The following is an 11,989-nucleotide window of genomic DNA, read 5'->3' as shown; positions in this document are numbered from 1 at the left end:
CTTTTTAATTCCTGCTTCTTCACACACATGCTCTCCAGTACAGGTTAGCTCTGAGTGTTAGCGATGCTAATGTAAACACCGACCATATTACGTCCAAAACAGTCGGGCATTGTTTCTGATAGCAACGTTTCTGATAGGGCCGTGGGTCCACATTTCAGATATTACGTCATATCGGACGCAAATCTGGATCAGCTCCGCTGTTCCCCCGTTTTTAGAGATTTGGGTACGGAGGAAAAGAGAGGGGGTTTTATTTTCTGACGCTGCGTGAGTTCCCCGATGCACCGGGGACACATTTATGTATAAAAGACATCAAAAAGTGCATTTTGCATGATAGGTCCCCTTTAACACATTAACTAAAATACTAAATATCTGGGCTGTTGGCTCAGGTGATCACCAATCTGCAGCTGAAAATAGTCCCCAATAAATTCCTAAAACTAAGTCAATAAATAAAAAGTAAAAAAAGAAATATGAGAGCGAATTGATAATGGAAATAATATGTCATATAGCAGAAGAGATCTGCTTTGTCTATAACCTGATTAAATCCTGCTCCACTGCGTCATTTCTTTAATTAAGTTTAACAGCTTCGAGTTTCCTATAAGTGCGCCCTTAAATACGTCCTATCTGTGCTTCACATGAGGTTGCCTTTTGTACGTGTTTGTATCCTGTAAAACTGGATTTGTTCTGTTTTGTTGTGCAGATAAAAGCCGCTCTGATTCCCTCCTTTATGTCCCACCAAGCAGACTATTCTTCTTTAAATGGATTATGAGAATTTAAATAAATATCTTCCTACAATAAACCTCCTGTGTTGACAGCGAGCGGATAGACCCTCACTTACCCGGATAAACATGGAGAGCTTGAACAAAGCCGACATGGAATTCATTCTGTGAGAGGAAGAAACAACAGAAGGTTATTCAGACTGTAACTTCTACACAGAGAATAACAAACATCAAGGAGGAGATTAAACTGACAGAAAAAGACGCTAAGAATAGATTTTTAGTTTTTTACACACGAGAATTTATATATCTTATACACAAGATAAGCGTATAATCAGTGTTGCCCTCATACTACAATTTTCTAGAAGAAAAACCTGTTATATTAATTGCATCAACTTTATTGTCTTATTTTAGTCATGATAAAAAAATTGTGTTAATCATATTTGATCATAGTTTTCATTAACAATCACTCCATCCTCACATGTATCACCAGCAGCCTGTTAAACACCTGAACCAAGAACATCATAACATTCACCTGTTTGCAACTTACACATGATGTACCACTTGTATATAGACTCGTACGGCACTACTTCTACTCTATTTGATTGTATTTACTTGCACTATTTTATATGTTGTATTCAGTGTTGGGCAAGTTACTTCCAAAATGTAATACAGTATATATTACAGTCTTTTTTAAGTAACAAGTTACATTACAATATTACTGTCTCTGAAATGTAATGAGTTACACTACTTTTATATTACTTTTGAGTTACTTTTCCAAAATACCCGCAAAAGAATGGCTAGGTATTTTAAATGCTAAAATGTAGTTTAGTGCAGCTCATTAGTGAAGGGCAATGTGGTAGCATAACAACTGTGTAGGCCATTAAGGATACTAACAACTTTTATTACACGGCTTAGTTGAATACTCGTTTGTTTAGTATATGGCCGTGTAATAAGCGGGATAATGTGCAGCGAGGCGGTCATTATGGGGAAAAGAACACCCGACTGGTTGATCAGGGAACCCGAAGCGAAGCGGCGGGATCTTGATCAGCCTGAAGGGTAAACACCAGGCTTACTAGTCTACCTGCACAATTTTTCTCTGGTGTCGGAATGTCTCGCGATGTTGGTAAATTCTTAAAAAACAAAACACCATTTCATTTCGGGAGAAAAAGTTGTTATAACTGCGTTACTGCGAATTGTAATGGGTATATTACCCAAATTCCATTAGTAATGCGTTACATTAATTCGTTACAGCAAAAAGTAATACATTACTGTAACTCCGTTACTTTTGTAACGCGTTACACCCAACACTGATGGTGGTACATTGTTTTGTTGTAGCGAACTGTTTGAATCACATTTCAATATTTTGAATGAACTTCATAGTACTTTTGTATTATCTGTTTTGCATTCATCAGTGGTGCAAACCACAATGAAGCTTGCAAAATAAAGGGTTTCCCATTGATTCTAATACATGCAAGAAAGTGTATATATATATTTAGCTGGATGGACCATGTACTGATGTGTTCCTACATGCATGCACATTGCACCTTCATGTTTTACACATTACATGTCAAATGGCGACACATAATAAATACAAATAATATGTTTGTAATATATAATGACCATGATATAAAATCAATTAACACTGTAATCCTTTCCCCACCCTACTCCTTCTGTTTGTTTTGTTTCTTTGTGTGCATGTGCATTGCCCTTGTTATGTCTGACTAGGAACATATGTAATACATTGAATTACAAAAAAAGAACCCAATGCATATGCATTGCCTTAATTAGTTCCCGTAGTACCTCATTCTCCCTATAATATACTGTTCTTTCTCTGGTGTACCTTATCCACCAATATCAGAATGTCTTTCCTGCCCCAGCTTGGTTATGTTTCCAGTCCAGTTGTTTGGAGGATGATGGACAGGCAGCACAGTTGACCTGCGAGTCCTGGACATGGAGTCAGAGTAACAATAGTGAGAGCAGCATGCAGACTGTGGAGTGTCTCACCTTCCCCGCCTCCTCTGCTCTGCTCTGCTGTGGTTCACCGGCCGGGCCCGGGGCTACAGGTTTACATCCTGTTTTCTTCTCCTGGGGAGCCACGTGTGGCGGTCACTGTCCAAGGTGCTGAACCTCCGCTGGTGCATTGTGGGTCTTTTATCCTTTGTCCTCACCGACACACTGAACAACTGTGGGTCACTGCTTCCAGGTTTCCGGCTTTAATCATTTGTTCTATTCCTTTTATATATGTTTTCCTCTCTTGTATTGTATATATGTACTAATATTGAATGTATGATTTTCGTTAAAATCGATTTAAACTAACCAAATGTTGAAGTGTCTCTCAATACATTCTGCTCCAAGCCCACCGGTTCCTAAAATTAGACAGCTGTCTTTGTTGCTAATACATTTTCTGCTAAATTCCTAGTAATGGATTTCATTTTACTACATGTATTACTGTGTTTAACATTATCTGTTAGGTGTTGGTATGATCTTTAGGCTCTTGCAATGGTTAAAATGCTGTCTGGAATTACGAGTTTTATTAGAGAGGAATATTTCTTTCCCCTGTAATTGTAGTCCCCTTTGAATTCAAACTGTTGTTGGTTGATTAAAGTGTCCTTGATAAAGCTTGATTCAACTTTAGAGCCATCAAACTGTAATGCTTTGTTGTAGTTATATGTTAGTAGTCATTGCATCCAGTAAAAACATCTGAAGCCTAACCAAGGCCACTCTTTATTGGAGGGAACAAAGGGTAACAAACAGTCTACTGCTTTTGTTACGTATTTGAAAAATACAGAATACAACATATCAAAGTGGAGCCTGTAATGCAAAATAAAGGAAAATTATAAAAGCTTAAACTAACATTGGTCACATTGTTTTAACCCTTGCAGTAGCATTATAACAGTGATCTGTTTGGATTTGTGCAGACATTCATAACTTTATAAATCCTGGAACAAACACAGAGTGAGGATGTGTGCCAGGAAAACAACAGCTTCTGTTTGCTCATCAACCTCGGAACACATCATTAGTGGATACCAATGTTCTTTTTAATTAAGTAACAGATGATTGTAATTTAATAACAGACTGTATGCAAACACAAGCTAGAGCTCAAGGCTAATATTCACGACAATGCAATCTGCCTTTAGAGATATTCTCCCTGTATTATGAGAAAATTATGGATATTTGACAGTAAACCCCAGTAGAGGGAACGCTGGGAGTCTCTATCTCATTTTGAGTGGCATCTGCTGGCGTCCCAGAGAAAGCTCCACCGTATTCTTGCAGGCGTTAATTTCGGGAATGAAATTCAAGTTATTTTATCTCACACTGGGGGTTTGTGAAGTTCAAAAGGTACCGATAATTTCCCCCCTGCTTCGCAGAGAATTGGAGACCATCAGCACCTGCACCAGTTCAGAGGGGGAGGGGGGGACAAAGGCAACAGACATCTGAACATCTCTAAGGGACAAGCACACAGCTGTTAATTACTAATGAAGGACACACAGGGATTTCCACCTCAAGGTCGTCTAAATTAAAGAAAGAAATACAAACAGGGTTATAAAAAAGAGAAATAAATCTCAGTGGATGTATTAGCATGCAATTAAATCAGGCACAATGAAGGTAATATTATTGATTTAATTAAGATAATGTTGAATTACTTATGCTATATGAGCAGGAGAGCTCTATAAGGACACGATTTGATAAAATAACTTTTGCTGCCTGCCCTTGCTCGTGCTCTCTGCTGTAATGAAACTGAATAATTAATTAAAAGCACATTTCAATGCAATAAAAAGATTATGGAAAAAAAAGAGATTAGGGTTTCATATCGCTTAGTGCAAGTAGGTTTAATAATCTTACATCATGTGACAGTGGAGCCTTTTGTGATTGTTCATAATTATGTTTTGCATATTAAAACTGTCTGTTAGCTTGCTAACAGATGTGAGAGCCTTAACATTATCTCAAATAAAAGGTGTGAACACCACAGCAAAGATGCATCACTTAGACAATGACACTCACACTTATTATTATGCTGGGTGATATGGAGATTCTTGTTTTTCTGTGTCAAAGACTTGAAATCTCCTGTTAATGTAAACTCATGTGCATGAACAAGAAACATGTAAAATATAAGGTTGGAACTGGGTTAAAGTTGATTACTTTGTCGGAGTTAGCCGTAAAGTATGAGACGTTAAGCAAAACATTGTGTACATTTGTAATACTTGTAGGACACAGCCAACTCACAGAGGTTGTGGCGTGTGGTGTAGTGGGTTGTGCATTGGTGTTCGGATCAGGGGGTCACAGGTTCAAACCCCACTGCAGTCAGCATGTCGTTGTGTCCCTGGGCAAGACACTTCACCCCATATTGCTCCTGTGGGGATTTAGTATGTAAGTTGCTTTGGATAAAAGCGTCAAATAAGTGACATGTAATGTATTCAGGTTTAGTATATTCATAATCAAACCATATCATTATTTTAGTGGAAACAAGATCTACCATCACGTAGGCATTCAACACACCGAGCTGCTGGAGAGGACGCTGGCGTTGACTGTTCGCCGCTTCTCCGCCTCTGTCACCCTCTATCACCCTCAGCTACCATTCGTTCTTCAATCTTTCAAATTGGACCACTGCCCTGCATTACACATCTTTAATGCAATGCACATTGTTTTTACATTTTTACTTATTTTGGACTTCTGCCTCCGTTGCTGGCTGTAGCCGGCTGCCCTCACGTAGCCATCAAAGTGCCGGGTGGCTATTGCTATCTGCTACATCGCCTACTGTCTGTCTCCGTCCCACGCAACAACTGTGGACTCTCTCTGCCTCCTGCCTTCATCTCTGGGGTGCATCTGTACCGTCCCGCTGCTCACATCCTCCTGCCATGTCGTGGATCTTCCTCGTCTCCACAATAATCCTCCACCTCTGTGAACCTAGCCGGCTAGCTGCTATCGCTGCCATCACACTGCTCCCAGCCATTCCGCCTGTCATCATGCTGAAATACTCCATCTCACAGCTGCTGTCATTGACCAACTCCTCCACTCCGTCTTCCATCTCAGTCATCAGACATCTTGGACTCCTTCGTCGACCCCGCTACATTCACCGAAGCACCCGCCACAGTTTTGTTTACATTCAGCACGGACAATCCATTGCATCCATCTGCTCCACGCAACGCAGTGTCGCACACCTGACGCGTCATCAGAACGCAACTCCTACTGCTCCTCTTACACTCTCCCCCGCTCACCTACACTCCCAGCTGCACGGAATACCTGGAGCGGATCCCACTCCCCTCCGCCTCCCAACANGCAGCAGTGCTGCGTCTTCTCTGTAACCTCTTAGACCAACGTCTTTTCGCAGAGCTTGCATTTAACTTTCTTTGGACTTGTAAGTTTGAAGTAGTTCCACGAGGAGGAACTCTTTTTACCTGCCGCTTTGTTCATCTTTAGTCGCACGTGTGAGGGAGAGGGGGGGTGGGGGCGGGGGCGGTGTGTAGCGTGCTGCAGCAGCAGTCTGCTCTGCACGCAGACTTCCTCCAAGTTTACAGTAAAACAAACTGGTGGTGTGGCCAATGGCCATTTACAATTATTAATACTATTCATATTATTAGCATTAGTCTATATTTTGGTTGAAACTAAGACAGAGAAAAAAAAAAAAAACATAAATAATAATAAAAAAATATATAAATAAAATCGATTTTTAAAAATAATATTAGATTATGAAGACTGTAACGAATATTCGAATAATCCAATAATCACTGGCATCCCTATTACTAATCTACCCGCACAATTTTCTCTGGTGTCGGAATGTCTCACGATGTTAGTGAATTCTTAAAAAACAAAAAACCATTGAATTTCGGTTTAAAATGTGTTGCAACTGCGTTACTGAGAAATGTAACGGCTAGTATATTACACACATTTAATTAGTAATGCGTTACATTACTTAGTTACAGCAAAAAGTAATACATTACTGTAACTCCGTTACTTTTGTAACGCGTTACACCCAACACTGGTTGTATTGTGTTGCACTGTTGGAACCTGGGACCTAAGATTTTCATTGATATATCTAAACTGTAGCTTCTGTACGAATGACAATAAAAGCCTTGAATCTTGAAGTGTTTGAATTTACTCACAGGAAGGAGGACGGGCCGAACCAGGAAGAGATCGGCTCGATGGATTTCCATTTCTGCTCGTCCACGAAGCTCAGGAAGTCCTCTTTAGTGCGAGCGCCCTGATACTTCCTGAACACGCCGTCTTTACAGCTATGACACAAATAAACAAAACATACATTAGGAACAGTGAGGCGACTTGAGCCCTATTTTCTGTGAGGGATATATCATGGCCAGACACACGTGTTTAGCTGCTGGGGAGTTATTGTGTTGAGGGACAGCATAAAGAATGAAACAGCAAAATGGGTACATCTGTACAAATATATACGTGCACATTTTCTCTGCAATGGAGCAGGTTATGATCATAGACTGTATATATAAAGGTTATGATCATAAACTGTATATATAAAGGTTATGATCATAGACTGTATATATAAAGGTTATGATCATAAACTGTATATATAAAGGTTATGATCATAGACTGTATATTTAAAGGTTATGATCATAGACTGTATATATAAAGGTTATGATCATAGACTGTATATATAAAGGTTATGATCATAGACTGTATATATAAAGGTTATGATCTAGCAGAAACGAGGCATCTTTCAAAGTAAAACCAGAATCTGAAGCGTAAAACATTTTGGATGTTTACTTTATACAGAAATTACTTTTACACTGAAAACAGAAAGGAAACTCTGCGATCACAGGATGTGTTGGTGTCTGCTGGTGGTATTTAAGTGATTTTCACGAAGGTTAAAACTATTTTAAAACTTTTAGAGGACAAAGCAGCATTTTACATACATTTTAAAGCATAAAACACATTTTTTATTTTTAAATTTATTTTATTATTATTAAATTATTTTATACATTTTTATCAGGGATTAAATCATATTTATTTCGACGTTTAAGGTATATATTTCCTTATATGTCACCGGCAAATGATTAATCAGAATAAATAATATAATCCAATGGTTAAAAATGACCTGCTTCCCTACAATGTGCATGTATTCATACCCTCCTTTAATTAAAACAAGTGAGATGTGTTGTCCTTACTAATGATTAGTTAAAGTAAGTTGTGCAGACATAAGATGGAGACACTTCAAAATGGAGAGAAAGGAAACAGAGTTGATGATCTAAACTGGGATTAAGAGCCACATTTTTCAAAATGGTGTACATCCGCTTTACTGACACCACAAGAGGAAGTGATAAAACACAGTTACTCAGAACTTACTGGTAAATGGTCGGAAGTGAAGTGATGATGAAGCGCCCGCTCAGACCTGACAGAGAGACAGAGAGGACATTTAATACAGAGCTGGGTTAAAACACGGACACACAACACAGTGAATTACAGTAACACTGAGTCAGTATCACGGTTTCAAAGCACACACAGATATTTCAGGTTGTAATCTCTAAAAGACCACGTTTCACACATTTCATTTCCTCCCTTTCCCCGTGAGGTTTTCCTGAGATCACAATATATTTATTAGTTACAACGAGATAAAGGTATATTACGTTGCATTTCTTTGTTTTCTAATGATATTGAATTCATGATCTTATCCCATGATCTTGGGAAAACAACATTAGTTATTTTGAGATATTAACAAATAATTTGTGATCTCAACAAAACAAAATATTGATTATAATGGGGAAAACAGAGTAAATAAAATGTTTGACCCATGTTTGTTTAAGGCTTCCGTACCTAGTAGACTTTGCATCTTATACTTCCTACATTGTATGCACACTGTTAAAAATTAAAGCCTTTCAGATAATGACATTAGAAACTATGAACTCGATAAAACAAATCAAATGTAGCAATCATTTTTTTTTAAACATGGCTGTTTTTATAGGGCTTCAACAGCAGTATACTTTGCACCCTTTTCTTAACATGTGTATTTGTGGAGTGTTTTTAAGGGTTTCCATTGCCCTCATGCATGTGTATTTGTTGCATGTCAAGTCCCAGTGTAGCTGCAGAAGTGCATGTAAAGTAGCTGCAGAAGTGCATGTGTATTTGTTGCATGTTAAGTCCCAGGGCAGCTGCAGAAGTGCATGTAAAGTAGCTGCAGAAGTGCATGTGTATTTGTTGCATGTAAAGTCCCAGTGTAGCTGCAGAGGTCACTGAGTCTTACCGGGCTGCTCGGTCACGTCCACCTTGGCGATGTTGACCCCCATGTCATCCCCCCAATCTGCAAAATCCTTCCACACCGTCTGGAGCTGCTGGCAGGCTGGGCACCAGGGAGCGTAACTGGGGGGGTCACAAGTCAAGCCTCAGATAAACAACAACATCCCTCACAATAAGGTGTCTGTCTAATGTCTGTATCATAGTTTAAATCATGTTTTAATTTTGTTATGTTGTGATTTCCCATAGTTTTTTTATTTATGCATTTGTTTTGTTTCCATTTAGTTTACTAAGTGCAATATGATATTGAGTTTGTGGTAAATTTGTAAAATAAACCAATTACAAGCTGAAACACCCCAAGTGTTTACTTTAAGAGTTAGCATAACAATCTGGCTAGCATGGAACTCTGTGGTATGCTAGTTAGCTCAGTGAAGGTGACAGCTATTAGCTTAGATTCAGCTACTTTTCAGGATTACAACCAGGCATATTGATCGTTTATCATATTTATTTATTGTATCTTTAGGTAAAATAGACAATTTAAGCGTCAACCTAAACTTATAAGGGATGTCATGCCCGTTTCTAGAAGCTGGAAGTAGCTAACTGACAGGCTAGTTAGCCGTTAGCAGCTAGCCGGTAGCTCCCATAGGAATGAACAGGCCCCAGTTCTCTTTACATATCCTTGTTATGTTTTTACAAATTAAATTAAAGTGGAATATGGGCCAAACATGAAACGTGTACTATATTGTACTTCATTGTATTCAAGTGTTATAAGCCCACTTTTAAAATAAATTCAGTACATTTTCTAACAAATCTTAGTTGATAAAAAAAAATCACTTATTTGCATATTAAGCTTGAAATATAGCCTTGACTATTATTATTATTATTATTATTATTATTGTTTGTTCCCAGTAAGGATTTATAAATGCGAGTTTGTTTGTTTTTTCACCTTGTATAAGTTCAAACATGTTTTATTCTTCTGTTGTTATTTATTTATTTTTCATAGAATCATATTTAAATGTATTTATTATTATTTCTGCTGACACAAACAGACAAAATAAACTAAAAGGTTGACCTAAAAAGGATTAAGGGAAGTCAAGCCCGATTTTAGGAGCTGGAAATAGCTAACTGACAGGCTAGTTAGCATTAGCAGTTAGCATTAGCACACTCACAATTCTATCATCCATTCTCCCGACAAGATTTCCTCCCAGCTGCTGTCCGTCACTTCTCTCAGGCTGTCCAGCTTAGCGGAGGATGTCGACACATGAATCACTAGAAACAAACAGAGTATCCATGAGGAGCGACGTTTTATAAAAGAAAACATTGAGGAGCTCATGCTGCTAACGGCTAGCAAACACGCCATGTCTGTTAGAAACAGACTTCCGGTGTGACGTCACAGTCAGGTGGGGAGAGGGGAGGATGGTTGTGTTGAAATAATTCAAATGAATAAAAAATGTTGTTGTTTGTCTTCTTTTAGACTTGTGAAAACCTGTAATCAATTATTTATTTATTTTGTCTGTTTGTGTCTGCAGATTTCTCCTAAATTCACCAAAGGTTATCATTACATAATGCCTCATTTGCATATGTAAACATGACATTTCAGAAAACTTGTAATGCAAAACATAATTGTGATAATGTCACTAATGAAGTGGGGAGGTTTCATGATGATATATGTTAGTTAAATATGTTTGTATCTATTCACCTGTACCTAAAGACCATAAAGTAAAGCAGTGTAACATGTATTGAGCGTGTTTGACCTACAGGTGGTGCTATTGGATTAAAAATGACTCAGAAAGAAGGTAACTGTTGCATTTCTCAAGGGGGAGAAAAATGTAGGTATTTTCTGTACCTCGACGTTGTATTTAAGGACATTAGTTGAGAAATCAATTTAGTTTATTTTCATGACAAATTCTGAGCATCTTAACATATCTTGTCCGATATACTGTCAAGACCTAAGTGCATCAGTAAGTATGCTCTGCAGAAACTGTGGAGAAATGTTCAAATGTTTCCTTGAATAAACACTGTTTTCTTGAATAAACACTCAAATATTTCCAAGGTTCAGATTAATGTGTTTATGATCCTGATGAAGTCTGATAGTATTCATTGCTTTGATCCAGAGGAACTGAGACTTCTTCAAAGCTGCAGCATCAAAGTGTTTAATATTTTGCATGTGAATGTGTTGAAACCCCACGGAGTTTAGAGAGAAATCCATTAAATCTGACCCGAGGTGAAGTGCAACCCAGCCTGCTAATAATGTCGAAATAGATTCTCCTTCAATATTTTTCCTTTATCTCAATATGTTAATGTCCTGTTGATGCCTTTTAGTTGGAAAATTAATTGTTAATTCCTCTTGTGAACTAAAACACGTAGAATCTGATAAAAACCTTAATCTGCCACCCACTCATTTCCATCCAAGTAGGTGCCAAAACATAATTGACGAAACCACCTGAAGTAAATAAAATGGACATTTTCTAATTCCTCTCCTAATTCATTTAGTGGGAATGGTGATACAGCATTCCAACTATCTGTTATGCTACGCACAACATTCTTTATTATTCCGCCGGGTTATTTTGCACCTCTTCTTCTCCCACATTCCACATCGCAGAAACTCTGTTCAAACATCAAAACGTTCAGCTCGGTCGGGAATCGATGGCTACTACTTCTTATTCATAACTTTCATGATTCCAGAGATACATCCCATAATTCATCACATTTTTAACATTGAAGTCATGCAACTTCAACTGCTAACTGCTCCTTCATACTTTCACTCAGAAACCTCATTCCAACTTTAAAATGTTACACATCTTTCTGACATAATTCGCGTAACACAACTTTTAAATCTGATTCGTACTTTTAGAGATATTAAACATTGTTCAGACTTTGGTAAAGAGGCCTTCTTCAGATTTTAGAGTGCGTAGAGCAGCAGATTTCAGATAATGGTTAATGGTCCTGCCCTCAAAAGCCCTCAGCAATTATCGGGTGTCATCATATGCCGTTTCCATGGAAACGCATCCCTCGCCATAAAAGACGATGTTGCTATACATTAACTCCTATGAAAATGTTCAAAAGTGCTACAACTT

General features: G+C 38.1%; 1 protein-coding gene across 1 annotated transcript; it reads right to left on the bottom strand.

The window, feature by feature from the left end:
* Positions 1-835: 835 nt before the first annotated feature.
* Positions 836-10,310, bottom strand: LOC104952097 (thioredoxin-related transmembrane protein 1-like; the record flags this gene model as incomplete). The annotated part of the gene is made up of 5 exons (XM_010778853.1): positions 10,082-10,310; positions 8,923-9,038; positions 8,028-8,073; positions 6,818-6,946; positions 836-881 (listed from the first exon to the last, which is right to left on the bottom strand). Coding segments are annotated over exons 1-5 (528 nt in total), but the record flags the coding sequence as incomplete, so codon positions are not given.
* Between the last annotated feature and the right edge of the window lie 1,679 nt (positions 10,311-11,989).

Source organism: Notothenia coriiceps, unplaced genomic scaffold (genome assembly GCF_000735185.1).
Source record: "Notothenia coriiceps isolate Sejong01 unplaced genomic scaffold, NC01 NC01_scaffold00019525, whole genome shotgun sequence".
Lineage (NCBI taxonomy): Eukaryota > Metazoa > Chordata > Actinopteri > Perciformes > Nototheniidae > Notothenia > Notothenia coriiceps.
The sequence above is the reverse complement of the archived record's forward strand: the minus strand, read 5'-3'. Positions and strand labels throughout refer to the sequence as shown.